This window comes from Neolamprologus multifasciatus, chromosome 4 (genome assembly GCF_963576455.1).
Source record: "Neolamprologus multifasciatus chromosome 4, fNeoMul1.2, whole genome shotgun sequence".
In the NCBI taxonomy this organism is placed as follows: domain Eukaryota; kingdom Metazoa; phylum Chordata; class Actinopteri; order Cichliformes; family Cichlidae; genus Neolamprologus; species Neolamprologus multifasciatus.
In genome coordinates, this window is record NC_140442.1 from 13,044,311 (window position 1) to 13,059,919 (window position 15,609).

The following is a 15,609-nucleotide window of genomic DNA, read 5'->3' on the forward strand; positions in this document are numbered from 1 at the left end:
GCTGTCTTTAGGACTGAAGAGAGATGAGAAATGTCCTGAAACACAGGAGGGGGAGTGATGGAGCCACCATGCCACCCCCACAATTCAGACTGATGATGGCAAGGATGCAGTAGGATAAAGGGCGGGATAAAGAGAAAAACAATGTAGTGGCATAACGAGACAGAATGAATGAGGCCATCTGCATTGCTTTGCACTTCCCAATAGTGGGAAACCTTCAGTGTTTCTTCTGGCTTGTGCTGTGAGATGATGGTCAAACAATCTAATACTAGGTTTAGGATTGATGTGCACATGTCACATCGCAGTGGCTAAAGAAAATCTGCTGAGTCCTTCACGATCGTAGAGCTGACAATGCAGGTTTAAAACTAAATAATGGCCATGAAATGCAAACAGCAGATTGGCTATATCAGAAACAGTTGACTGCTCAAAGTGTCAGTGCAGGAATAAGGTCTACCAATAGTAATGAAAGCAAGATGAACCATCTTACTGTCTGACCGTGCTCCATGAAATACCGCGGGCAATGATACCAAGTAATAAAGAGTGAGCAAGAAAAATAGACACGTAGAAAGCTCAAGGCCCACAGCACGAAGTAAAGAGAAAAGCTAAGCTCAGCATATGTACATGTGGCTGTGTGTGTGTGTTCATGCATGTATACAAAGGATGAGGATACGGTGTGTTAAGCACAACCACTGAGCTTTTAACGGTATATCATAAATAAACCAATAAGGTAGAGCCTTGTGTTGCTGTGCAGCTCACCAGCTAAAAAACATCTACTGCTGCCTAAATGCAACTCTGGGTAACTACACGGTGCTTGTGTTCATCATGGATTAAAAAAAAAATCTGTTCCAAATCGACAGAAACGGGACACACAGGGGACAAACGAGGTATTTTATTCAGGACAGAGTGAGAATATTAAGATCTCCCTCCCACACTCATATGAAGGCCAGAGCTGAGCCATGTGTTCATATTTGCATGCAGACATAAGAACTTGCACCCACGCAGAAAATCCAGTAAAGGTGGCGCACTAAGCTCCATAAAATAACATTGGACTAATGAGGTCCATGAGGAGGAGCACTAACACACAAACAATATTGCGGGCTTCGCCCTCTGCGAGATGCCGCGTCTCCTCGCTGTGCACTTCTGTTTAGCGCTTTGCTTCAGTCTCTCGCTGGTCTCTCTGGTAGCTCTCACTTTTATTTATTTATTTATTTTACCAAGGGGCCTGCAGGGTGGGCAGCGTGCCAGACTACACACCACTGCAATCAAACTGTCTCCAGAAAGAGCGGGGTGAGATACAGTTTCAGCTGCAATTAGTATTCAATAGATCGGGCATGTTTTAATTTAAATAAATAGTGTGTTAAGTCTGTGTGTGGTCAGTGGCCAAGCACTGTCTTTTGTGAGTGTTAGGAAGGCCCTAAGCACAGCATGTTACAGCCATTCCTTTTATACAGAAGCTTATATTAAGAAATAATATTTGCAACTTCGTTTGATATTAAAGAGAACATTTAAATAATCTTGGAAGACAATGAAATATTTTACAGAGGAACATTTCTAAAAGGTACGAACAACTAAGTTGATATTAGTATACTTTGAAAATAATGCAGCAAGTCCTAGACTGTGGCAGTAAGTGTCACAACTTATGCAAGAGTAGACTAGTTTATTCCAGTTTTACACCCTTAATGCACTTCTACTGTCGGTCAATTCTACGGAGAGGAAATGATGAAAATCTGTGAAAGAGACACACACAGGACAGGAGAGCAGAAAACAGTCCAAATTTACATTTAGGACAATGCTGGAGGGCCAAACAAGCATCTCCATCTGCCCTGCCTGGGCGGTACCAAATGGCCTCCAATAATACCATTCGCTTTCACACATAAATTGCATAGCGGAGAGAAGGAAAAATGCACACGAGGCATCTGCATTTGCAAGCTGTGACAGGCAAATCACCAATCAAAACATTTTAATTGCAATAGCTGAAAAATTCCAGTTTCAGGTGATTAACAGAGAGCTGCCTTTGTGAATATATGATCATTCTGCGTTGCTTTTCTTCAAGTTAATGTCAAGATTTAATGTGAGGACCAACTTGAGACTTCTTATGTGGGGATGCAAAGTTGCTGGACCTAGTTCCTGCTTTTTCATCTAGTGGGATGTAGCAGTTTGACACAGACTGACTTCTCAAGGGAAAACCAAATGACAAGTTGAGAGAGATAAAAATGCTCTGAAGAAACAAGAAAAGTTAAATCAGAAAGTTAGAGGATCACAAGACTGTAATGACACAGGGATGAACACGGGAACATACAGAGGAGAAAGCAACAAATACACATGTGCACAGATGTCAGAATAAGGAAGGGTTGGGAGCAGAGGAAACAGAATGACATGATTAATGGCAGGATATGGTATCCTCCACCATCTCACATCCTTTTTGCTGTTCTGTAGTCGCACTGTCTGTGCATGACTGCAGATAGCAGAGGGATGAGCTGGCCTGCAGAGAGCCATGATAACTGTCATTAACTGGGAGTGAGAGCCCAGGAGGACCACTATGGATCTGCATTATAGGCCTGCCATGTCCATCCGCCTACAGCCCAGGCAAGGGCACACTACTGTAAAAAAGGGTTTGAATATCAGCTCTGCATATAACGGATAGATCTTTTAAGACAGACTAATTACAAGACCAGGGCACTGAATGAAAAAGTGTTAGCTGCAACATTTAACATTAATAATTCATTTATTTGAGCCATTATTATGATTTATGTACAGACCATTGCAGAGGGGACTAGCAGCCTCTGCTGGCCTTTACCCTGCACTTTATAATGTGTGCTGATGGCTGAGATTTTGAAGGAAAACTGCTAATTTTGGGTAATTATTATGCAGCACGATAGAATCAAAGCTGATGTTCTTCACAAATAGAACAAAAGCTGTTCGCAGTTTATCATTAACTGGCAAACAGAGAGCTGCGTGAATGAATGGGATGAAAATATGTTTATCCTCTCGAGTCCGCTAGAGTGGGAAACAGAGGATTGTGTGATGCATGTGTTACCACTCATCCATATATTCAAGTATGGAGATTTTATTGAGGTAAATGGACAGAGAGTATCATGAAGTAACCACACGAACCCCTCTATGACATGTATGTATACAAGCCTATTTTTGTGCTTAGTGATACAAACTGTAATAGTTCTTTCTGTTAGCCAGAGGAAGAGAATATAAAAGATACTTAATTTCTACACAACTCATATTTCATTTAAGCTCTAACAGCTCTGGACTCAACAAAGTGGCCAGGTTATGTTTTCCTATTGGTTTAGCATTGATAAATATATAGGTGTAATCATCTAGTTCAATTGTGGATATGATCTAACCCTTTCTATTTCACTGCTCTCTAGGCTATTACAACTGGAACGAAGAATTGATGTAAACAGGAGTCAATGCCTTTTAAAAACATTAAACTAACATCACTATTGCTTTACACACAAAAGAAGATGCATGAGAAAGAAAATTATTGTATGTCCTCTATGCAAAAGCTGTCAAACAAAACCTAAGAGGATTATTCCTCTACACCAAGTAACAATACTATTTAAATTACATTAATACAGAGAATACAATGCAGTTTTACCTAAACTCTAGTAAAAAAAAATATGGCAGAATTAGAGTCACACAACTTTTACAGGTACTGAATTGTATAAATTGTCATCAGTGACAGAGCTGTCTGCATGCAGACCTGACAGAGCGCAACTCTGCACTCACATGACACCACACTTGTATACTTAGGCCTCAGGCTGATAAACACAAATTTAATGCATGTGCAAACCATATGCACTTTATATGACAGAGTCAGCCAGAGTCTTGTGATGCATACCACAGCAGTGAATGCCCAATAGTTTTTGACTGTGTGCAAATGTAAAAGCTGAAATGCAAATATTCCCGTACAAAACAATTTAATGTGAGTTAAGCTGGTTCTCGTCTACATCCGTGTTTGCCTGCTTCTGTTAAACATGTGCCTATTCTGACCCAAATGCAGTGAACACACTAGCACACAATGAGCACACTTTCCACCCAAATTCCAGCAGCAGCTGTTCAGTCATCGTCTTATAATAACACAATTCTAAAAACTGACTACACATCAACCTTGTTTTTGAACTAGCGCTATTCATTTATTATGTGAGATGTTGCAAAATTGCCACCAGTGCAATCTGACATTTACAGTGCACAGAAAAATTTATGTTATGTATTTCCTCCCTAAACAACTGCACAAGGAGCTTTAAACAACTGTGGCACACCACATCATCACACAGAGAGCGCACAGAGGAGACATAGATGGTTTCCCTTCAGTGCTGAAATCCACTTCATTCTTATTCTAGTTCTCCCAGAGGAAGACTTATGCAACCAAAGTGCTTAGTGTTACACATGAAGAGATGAATAATCAAATAGTCTGCGGTGACTGGCTTGTACTGACCCAGTCAGTGGGAGGAGCTTCGAGAGCAAACACAGAAACCATTTTTAAAATCTCTTCCCTTCAGCATCACCGACGCCTTGGTTACAGCCTGCAGCAGTGTGTCCATGTGCATGCGGCGTCACGTGAAAGCTTTCCTCAATGTGAAACATGCATGGAACATGTGTACACCAAGACACTATTTATAACATGTACACTCGATGCCACTGCCACCTCCAGGCATTAGAGGTGAGTGCTGAAAGACAGCCTCCCACAGTGCTGCATTGTCAGCTTGTTGGTGTATCAGTGCTTCCTTCCATATCAATCCATTGTCTGTTTGCAGTGACAGTGATGCGCTGCAGATTTAGTCTGTATCAAGGATGCAGCCAGGTCTAAACGTTAACGTGCACGTACATCTGCTACCGCTCCTGATGGGAGCGCTCTCCTTGGTGCTGAAGCAATAGTAGGCCAGGTGTTGGCTGCAGTTGTTGGTGCAGAATGCTACACTCTACTGAGTGCAGCCGGGTGCTACCTTACCCCTGGCTGCACTCAGACCGAACCCCAACCCAGTCATGTGAAGGCTGATGAATTCAAACCTGCTACGGTGTGTCTGTCTTGGCTGATGGCTTATATAATGCCAGCCAATGTGACAGTTGACTTGGCCTCATGGTTGTTTTCATGTCTGGATGTGTGTTTTTGAACATGTGTCACTGTTTGCGTGAAAGTGTGCAGAGGTAGAGCACACCGTGTTCTTATACAGCCCGGGGCATAGGGACAAAATGCAGCTGTGGAGGTTGGCTTGAGGGGTGCTGCAGATCAAACGCTGCCTGAATTTTAGCTTTGATGTCAAATCAACCAAGTGTTTGTGTGAGTGAGGGTGTGCTGAATTTGTGTGTGCATGCACAGTTGATTACACTGTTAAAATGGTCAGCTTGAAAAGCTCCAAATGGTGGAATGATGGAGAATCTGACATTTACATCCTCCCAGTAGTTTGTATGTGTGGCTATCGTTTCATTTCGCTGCCCCATTCCCTCAAATTAGTGGATCCAAAATGAGAGTGTGTTTAATTAATCTGCAAACAGCATATTCAGCGACTACAGCTAATTCCTCTCTGAGTGTGTCCCTCCCCTTTAAGGGTCTCTAGCATTTTTCTGTCCTTAGCAGTGGCTGCAGAAATGATTGGTTCCTTCTAAAACACACCCCCTCCATCTCCTAGGCAACATTGATTCTCAGTCCAATTACTAGAAAGGAATCGGATCGGTGGTGAGGGCCTCCTCTCATGAGAAATATAGATCATTTTGACAGGAGTGACAGTCCAGACCCCATACTTAATTCCAGCGATATATAAGCCACATTCACAGTCCCACTCATACCCCACCCTTTCCACCTCATAGAAGCTGAAATCTTCATATATGTAAAGCTGTAAGAGAGGCTCTCCCGCTTCAAGCTGATGAAAGAAAATATGTTTCACTGAATAATCCGGATGGAATGTTTTACAAACCTGTGTTCTCCAGTAGGGGAAAAAATGCAAATGCAACAATATTACAGATGGCCCACAAGAGCTTCAGCAGGCATTTTACACATAATTTAATTGGGAGCTATTTATCATTTCTCCAAATTAAAAGAACTCTTTTGGTTTGTTTGTATCATATTGCACTAAACATTCCCAGGGATGGCCGGATCAGCACCCACCACTTATTTTTCAAGTATATGAAGGCAGAAAAATGTATTTTTGTTTGTCTTTGGGGTTGATCAGCACAGCTGTCATGATTTTTTCAGTCTTGTCTGGTATCTAAGTTTGGCTGTATATTAAAAATTCACACTTGTTTTCTAAATCTTCCGTTCCTGTACTTCTTCATGTAATATTTTACAACTTCGCAAATGCAAAAAGAAAGACATATAATCACATATAACCTCATTTTAAATGGAAGCCCCCTTTTTGTGATACATTTGGACTTAAGGACAAGAGAGCTTAGAGATACCAAATAAGACATGGAGAGAGTCACAGGAAGATAGAAGAGGGTGGAATAAACGGATCAGGGATCACTGAGAGTGTCCAGAGTGGGGAGGACAGATAGAGCTTGAAACTTGAGAGCCACTGTGCTCAGTGCTGTCATTTGTATGCTCAGCACACTGCACCCAGTGCAGGGACTCTCTTAGTCCTGTTTACATTTGTACACAGTTATTTATTCTGCTCTAATTCAAGCCCTGCCATCCTGTGTGAGGGCTTGTCTTTCTGCTCAGTTGTCACAAAACACTGCAGCAGCACACGGGCTCACCTTTGCCAAGATCCCGTCACTTGACGTGCTGGGGACGATTAAATGCTGCATCCAAATGAGGACCAAAAACTGCAACCTCAAACAGCAGAACCATGCATAGCTGTAATGTATTAGTCAGCCTACAGGCGCACACCCTGATCACAGCACAGACATACACTACATGCATGCACACAACAACTGCAGGGATGTATGTGTAGGTAGGATTATGCAGGTTCAGTGCAGGTATAACTTTTAACCCTCTTTTCACCAAGCTATGATATGGCCTGACAGTGAAAAAAAAAACACCTATATATAGACTGTAAGGGTTTAGGATCATTGTGTTTTTTCACGACATACACTGGTATATTATTGATGCTACTGTTGGTTAAGAAAGAAAATGTATGTACACATGATATATGGCATATTACCAACAGCGATCACTCAAGCAAATCATAAAAAGCACATAAATAACGAGCAGCTCTCCAGTGAACGGATAAACATTCTTATTAGAAATAGGAAATCCTTCCGTTTGACCCTTACCTGTGTCGAAGTGAGAACTGAAGGCAAAACTGGGATTGAAAAAAGCCGAAGACATGACAATTACATGTAGAGCAAAGACCATCCTCCTCGTCGCTTTTCAGAAGACAGCAAATGCCTAACCGAAAACAAGGGTCAAAAAATAAATTCCTGACTCAGGTGCGTGTGTAATTTAAGAAGCCTAACCTCTAACGGAAGCAATAATGCGCAGCATTTTATTCCAGCACACCTCATAGAGAGCCCCCCGAAAATCCTGCTTCACCTTCAGCTCGAGCAGACCTGGAGACAGATGTTGACAGTCGTTTCCATTTGAACACATCTGTGTGTTGACTTTTTGAACACTAAAATCATGAATCATGCCACGCGCTTTCTTTCTTTCGGCTATCTTTTGACAGAATCAGTTCATCTACTCGGTCACCGAGTGAAAGCCTTCTGTTATTTACACCGATTTTATACACTCTGAAATCTGGATTGTTCCAAAAAATTTGGAAATATACCATGTGTGTTTCTTTCAAAATAAAAACCTTCTAAACGCCCTGCCTTGTACTACATGTAACATGCCAGTTAATGGCAAAACAGTTGATTTGGGTTTAAAAAGATGCGACGGTAAGCGACGCGCATTTGGGATTCAGCTTCGGTAAAGAAAGACTGAGCGACATCTTGCACCACTGTCAAGTGAACGGGTTTGTGGAACTACTTCCGTTTAAGACTTTCACAATAAGAAGTCAATCACATAGTTTCTCCAAGAGACCCATTTTTATAATTATTTTAATGATGGAATTAGCTTGACTTCCGTAATGACCAAGGGTTCTCTGACGCACTTGACAAAATCGTTTCTTAAATTAAAAAAAAAAAAAAATACTGGTAGAGCAAGCGCGCGACCGTTCGTGCACTGGGTCATGATCAACCTTAAATGAAAACGTTTTAGCCTAATTTGAAGTCATTTGCATTACCTTACTGTCTGCCTTGGAAACAAGGCATGCCCAGGAGGAGGCAAAGAAAGGACGCTCAACAGCCTCCATACACTCCATAGAAGGTAGTAGCTTGGTCTATCATGGTTTCATGATTAGGTCCTGTCACTGTTAAAATGCGCTGGGAATTGAAGTCACATGTTAATTATTTTTGCACAGAATGGTAAAAAGCTGGTTTTACTGTGGCCAAAACCAGAATTAATTTGTAAAATAAAAGTCTTTTATTCCCCTTCTTCCTTATTTATTTATTGCATATTTGTTTTGTTTAAATGTTTCAGATCATCAACCACATTTTAATATTAGATAAAGATAATGCAAGAAAATACAAAATTCTGTTTTAAAGTGATGATTTCATTTATTAAGGGGGGGGGGGGGGGGGGGGGGGGAGTATCTAAACCTGCCTGACCCTATGTGTGCAAGGAACTGCCCCTAAACCTAATAGCTGGTTGTGCTGCCCCATACTTAATTCCAGCTATATACAAGCCGCATGCACAGCCTCATTCTCTCTCTCACCACTAGATGGCAAGGAGCAATCTTCACAATATGTTGAAGAGATTTATGATAATTTATTCCAATTGTTAGCTGGTTTTAAAGCAGAGTCACACTGTAAGAAACTTTTTTAATTATAAAAAGCATCAAAATAAAAACAGACAACTTGTTAATAAATATAAATGTTAGTTAAAGCGCTTGATGCTCCTGCACCTCCTGAAGCTCCATTGTTCCACTGAAGGAAAAAGCACCCCAGACCATTATGGTGCCCCCTCCACTGTGTCGCGTAGAAAACATCTCAGGTGGGATCTGCTTCTCATGCCAGGAACGTTGGAAACCACCAGGACCATCAAGGTTACATTTTTTTCTCTTCAGAGAATAAAACTTTCTTCCATCTTTCAATGTCCCATGTCTGGTGCTCTCTGGCAAAGTCCAAACGGTCAGTTCTGTGGTGTTCAAGGAGACGAGCAGTCGGCACCAGTAACGGCCTTAATCGTCAAGTGTCTTGACGGACACTCAGTGCTAGGGGGGATTATTTGGGGTTTTCCACTTGACGTCTTTGTTCCAAAACCCTCAGGATCATTTAAGAAATTTCAAATGACTGTCTTACTGCGTCCCACCTCAGCAGTGATGGCACGCTGCAAGAGACCCTGCTTATGCAGTTCAACAACCTGACCACGTTCAAAAAGGGAAAATATTTTGGCCTTTGCCATCAGAACGTCATGACAGTGTGACAATCTGACAGAAAATGACAATGAATCCACATTTTTGCACAGATTAGGCCTTTTAAAGGCACGTGGTCCTAAACTTTTGATCAGCTGTAAAACAGCCTCTTTTAGTTTAAGCGTTGTTTTCAAGAAATTGCATGTTCAAAAAATGTTTTGTCGCACTCCCATTTGTTCTTGTTGGATGTTGAAGCTGGAAACCTTGTTAAGATCCAGGCAAAATAGGATTTTTTGCCATCTTTCAAGTGATCTTTTGATCGGGACTGTATATTAAAAAATATAAATGTTTTGGGTGCGTTTATCTGCAGATACTTAGTTAAAGTGCATAGAAACTGATTTGGAACCGTTTATACAATATCATTTGTCTTAAAAATTTGTATTATTTAATTTCAAGTTTAGTTTTTTGTTTTTTTTTTTAAGAAAAAATGTTTGACAGGCGGAAAAAAAAAAAAAAAAAAAAAAAGAAAAAATGTTTGTATTCAATCTCCTCCCATTGCTAACTGGTTTACTGAAGTTAATATATGAAGTAAAAACATTACAATCTGACCTTAATATGGCCTAGTTTTACATCAAATCTGATTGTGTCTGAAGTATTTTATTGGTCTCGAAGCAATCATACTGCTACTGTGTAATTTTAGAGTACTACTAATAATATCAGTAATGATTTAAAAAAAGAACTGATGCTTTTGGGAAAAAGCGTCAGTGTAGTTTGGAATTTTCATAGTTTTTCCTTTTCGTGTTTAAAAGTAAAAAAATTCTGCTGCACCAGATTTTCTAGATGTTATTATTATTATTTTTATTATTATAATAGATTTTTCAGATTATTGTCTACATCACTTACTGTTACTTCAAACCTTTTTAGTTTTCATGACCTCATTTCTGGTTTCTGAACACCTTCTATTAATTTTCAGGCTCCAGCCTCCCTCCTCCTGTCCTGACGGTCTTCCCTCCATCCAGTGCTGAGCTTCAGGCCAGTGAAGAGATTCAGTTAAATTTTGTAAAGAGCACACACGGGAGAATTTAATTTAATAATTTTTGAAATATGCAAGTAGTCTTATTCTTATAATCAATCTATTAATACATGAATAAAATTCTGAAAATGCATGCTTTATCATATTTGTCTACTAGGTGGCAGCATTTGATAATTCTAAGTATACATAGGCACACATGTTATTGGTTTAAACTGCTGGTTGTGCAGCAGCTTGCAAATCTTCACACTTCAGTGAAGCATCACCTCTCTACTCCTCCACCTCTTCCTGCCCAGGATGCACCTGTGGGTCTCATCCTCTCACTTAGAATACATGAAGAAATATAAGTCAATTGTATGAGATTGCCCCAGACTGAGAATGTTTTAGTAACCATTAATTAGCCACCACAGTCAACGTGTCACCAGGCGAAGCAGTGATTTTATTTAAGTGTAGTGCAACAATAATCCAAACACAAAATCCACAGTAGTGATGATCCCAATTCCCAAGTTTCAGTGACTCTCCCAGATTCAGCTTCTCCACAGAAAGTCTCTCCAGAACTCAGATTTGCTCACCGCTCTCACAGGATTTCTCCACAGTTATCTGCACACAGTAGGACAAGGATAAGTTTTCTTTACAGGTAAATGTGGTGATAGGACCAATAATACAGTGGCATTCGTGCATGTATGTATCAAGCGCAAAGAGCGAAACCCTGTATGGTTGAGTGTATTTTTTGTAAAATAAATAAATAAATAAATAAAATAATCACATGATTGATATAGCTGCTGTGTCAGGAAGTGGTGTGTTTGCATTTTTGGCTCATCATCACCCACTACACAACGGAACCATTTAGAGAAAGAACATTTTCTCCAGTCTGAGATCATTTAATCCTTCCTTCTCCCCTCACATACACAAGCACTTCCACTGTCAGGAGCACTTCTATTTCCTAAACAAAACTTTCACTCTGACTTGAAGTTCTTCATTTAAACAATTTTATAAAGTCTACATTAAACACACTGTATTAATCATATATTTGTATTTCCAAATGAACAAATTATTCAATATATACACTTCTTCTCATTCAGTTAGCACTTTATCATTAGCTGGTTATTTAAACAGGACCATTTGTCACTCATTTGGTGTTTAGATATCAGTTAAGTCTCTCTCTACAGGTTTAATCCAGGTTGCCAGCTATATGCATACATATATATCATTTATATATTTATTTTTTAAATCCATTGCTTTAACCACTCCTTTTAGTGGCGTCACCAATAAAGTTATCGGTGATAGCAGGGTGGCACACAAAAGACAGGAAACTAGGATGAGTCACACTATTGCACATAGACCAGCACACCCACACCCACAGATAACAGAGGAGATGTAGAGCGCTCAAGAGGGAGACAAAGAGGACAGAGGCACCATGACAGTTTACTTTGTCCATGTCCTTGACCTCACTGATTATAGTGTAGTTTGTTTTAGACCTAAGGTCCTAGTATTACAGCATGATGGGTAGCAAATAATACTGTTCTACTTTGTCTGCAGTTGGTTGTTGCATTAGCTGTGTTATGCCACCAGGTGGCACTCTGTGACCTATTATTAGAAAGTTTCATGACCGCTTTAGGTGAACGCAGTTCCTTCTTTGTGTAAAAGTGTTTCTGTGTTGCATTCATGCAGAGGTGGCGAAAGTACAGACATTCTTTTATGCAAATAGAAGTAGAGACACTTGTGTAAAAAATACCCAGTCAAAAGTACTGATTCAGGTGGAAAAATATAGGCTTTGAAATGTAACTAAACCTTCTGTTACATTAATGTAAAAATAAAATATTTTAATAGATGTCATTACAAACTTCCTCCACATCTAAACAAACAAAAAGGTCACGGGTTAAAGTGAGGTTTTGGGAGCCCTAAGATTAGTAGTTTTGTATTAGCTTAATGTGGGGAAAGACTCACAACAATAATTTCTATGGTTGGTAAGTTTGTACTTGCATACTTAGCAAATTCCAATGGGAGTCCAGACTCTCTGAGACAGGGAGAATAATCATTCCACAACTGTAACTGAGTTTAATCAGCTCAAGTGTGTTTTTCCTTCTGAAATCCTCTGATTCAGAAGAACCACTAACCTCACTATCTGCCCCACAAGTTGACTCAACAAAAAATGATCCATTAGCTTTGTCTTCTGCCTCAGGCTATAAAGTGGCTCTGGTGGTGCTATCTGCTAGGCCCCACATAAGCCCTTTATTTTGGAATGAAGATCTGACACAGTGGCATCACTGTTTTTCCTCAAGTGTGTCACTGCTTGGACAAGATCAAAATTCTCCTTCTGCAGGTATCTGTGTAAACATGCTGTTACTGACAGGAGGGCCTGGAAAACAAAGGTCCAATACGCTGAGGAGAATTTAACAAGTTTTGTCTTCAGTCCCACTGGGATAGGTGTGCTGATGGTCGAGAAACACTTAGTGATGGATGGGAAATGCCCTACAATGACTGAGGGGGTTTGGCCCTTGGCCATTTTGAACTTCACATGGCTGCATGCTGAGGCAGCAACCCCTAACCCTACTCAAGTAAATTAAATTGAGGTAAAGACTCGTTGAAAAATGTACTTCTAAAAGTACTTTTATTGCACCATGTTCATTAACTCATGAGCTGCTGTAACATGAATCAAATGGGTGAATTACCACCTCAGCATGCAGTCAAGTTCTATAGAGTCTTACTAATGACCTACTCGTGTTATTCAGGTGTGTTGCAGCAGGGACACATCGAAAAGTTTCAGGACACCTTGTCAAGTCTTTTTACACACAGCAGGTTTGTTGCTGTGTGTCCCTGAGGATATTCTAGTGCTTTCTGGCAACTTATTTCCTGACTCCATTTGGCATATATTTTTGATTCCTTTGGACGTGTTTTGGATTCTTTTCCTCTATCGACAACATTAAAACTTGATGGTTTGAAATTAGTTCCTAATTTTTTTAAAAAAAAAGGTGCATCCTGTCCACAGCACAGATGTCACTTGGCAGTTAGTGACGGTAACATTGTAATAAGTTTGCAGTGGTTATTTTAGGGATGAAAATCTTGACTTTCATGTGGACTGAATTACAGAGTAAAATACATACTTTACATGTTTCTAATTAGATTAAAGACTAATTTATTTATTTTCATTTGTGCCTGCTTTTTACTGTCCTTCTCCTTTTCTTTTCCTCCTCTTCATAGTTCCTGCTGTAGTTCCTGATGCTTATAACCTTTTGGAGGTTTTTTCAGGGTTTTCTTATTGTTTTGGTGGTGTGGAGTATTGTAACAATGGCACCTTCAGCTGATCTATTAACTTTGCATCTGAGTGGGCTGAGTGTGGGTGGCAGGCAGGACATGATGTGGTGTGGAACCAGCTTCTTGAAACACTTTAACAGGTGTTAGAGCAACTGGTCGGTCGCTAGTATTTAGCCATCACAAAATATTTGCAGAATCATAACCCTATCACCATATAATTGATACCCGTCAACATGATTTCAATTTCCTTTTCCTTAAATCCAAAACTAATAATAAAATGATATCTCAGGATTGGCAACTTTATCATACTTAGGAGTATTAGTCTAGCAATGAGGTCATGTCTAGTCATACAAATGTCTTCTGTAATCAAAAATGCAAGTAATGCAAGTCTGATAACCTGGTAATTTGTGTTGAATGTTGAATTTTCGTATGCTCAACAGTTGTACAATTACTTTCCAATGCTGTTCAGTTGGGTTAAAGCCAGCAAAGAACGGCTGGAGAACACCCCCACTAATAGGAGACAGATGGCAGCATTGACCAAGAGTTTGCAGGACACCCTTGATCCACAGTTGTGCAGAGTTTTGATGGATTCTTTTCTTGTTTGAAAGATTCAACTTGAGGTCATCACCTGATTTATTAAGTTCTGACTCTTATTAAGTTCTGAGTTATTGCAAAGTTTAATGAGAAAATACTTTTCATATCTTTATTTTGCTGTGACATGTGACCGGTCTTCTGCAGAAACCTCTCCTGTCCATTCATCTCTGCAATAATTTGGAAGCTTAAGGAGGGATGGGGAATGATACAAGCTACACACTTACTGATGGACAGAGGCATGCATCTGAATAAATCAAATCTGAGGGCAGGTTTTGAATTATTAATTAATTTATTCATTCATTCATTTATTTATTTATTTTACTTATTTTGGGTGCTTGTTTGCTGTTTCCTTCTTACAAAGAAACAAATGACATTTTAGAAAAAGGAATTACTTAGATTTTGTGGAGTGGAGTTTAACTTTAATCATATCACTCTTGAAAGTCTTTCAGCCATTCTCACAATTATTGAATGAATAAATATTGTAATAATATCTGTACACTAGAGAGCATCATTTCATAATTTGTTGTACATGAAGCACATGTTTCACTTGTCTAAAAAGCTGGTTGCAGGCTTGCTAGTTACAAAAAAACCCTTCACACTCAGTTAGTGAAGCATCATCTCGACCCTTTTCTGTTTCTCCCTCCCAGGATGCACCTGCAAGTTTCCGCAACTCATTTCTAACCTCATGTAAATAAAGAAGTATCAGCTTTCTGTAAAATAAAACAGAGCTGCTACTTACTGGAAATGCTTCAGTTATGATCATCCTGAAACAGTTAGCTGAATACTGTTTACATTTTTTCTCTGATTGCATATCTCATGTACTGTTAAGAAAGACTAAACAGAGTCCACATCTGTAACTTCTTTTCAGGATGCACCTACAGGCCTCAGTATCTCATTTATAAAGTATCAACTATCTATAAAAGCAGAAAATAGCTTGAAAGTTTTTGAATTGCTGAAGATATTTTCTGTATTTTCAGAGTTTGCTTTCACTGGATCTTCACCATCAACTGGGCATCACCTTTACAATAAGTCTGGTCTCATTGACTTATGAAGATTTCAGCAGTTCAATAAAGTTCAATAAGAAGATTTGTACTTACTCCCACAAATACCACCATCTAAATTCTCTTCATCTATTAATTGTGCTCATTCTTTCTAACAATCTCTTCCTGTTGAAATGGCTGCAGGTGTGCAGATTTCTCTTTCATCTTACAGTTTCATCTCATTTTTAAATATTTAGATGATTACATTTTTGTGGAAACCATACATTTTGATGTCAGAGAATAGCGCTAAAGCAGAAATTGTCTACTTTACATTGCTTCAAAAATTTTAAATATAATTGAAAATTCTGAATAAAGCACAAAAAAAGGATCAAATATAACCAAGCATAAT

The 15,609-nt window shown here is 39.4% G+C and overlaps 1 protein-coding gene across 5 annotated transcripts in view; it reads right to left on the reverse strand.

Moving 5' to 3' along the window:
• LOC146519970 (serine/threonine-protein kinase LMTK1-like) overlaps positions 1-7,922 on the reverse strand; it is a 30,798-nt gene extending 22,876 nt beyond the window's left edge. For 2 of the 5 annotated variants that reach the window (XM_085158326.1, XM_085158321.1), the window contains exon 1: positions 7,222-7,922. In XM_085158326.1, the coding sequence (XP_085014452.1) occupies positions 7,222-7,303 (82 nt within the window). In that variant the 5' untranslated portion in view covers positions 7,304-7,922. The remainder of the gene's footprint in view (positions 1-7,221) is intronic. The other 3 variants (XM_085158323.1, XM_085158322.1, XM_085158324.1) reach the window with 3 other exon arrangements.
• Between the last annotated feature and the right edge of the window lie 7,687 nt (positions 7,923-15,609).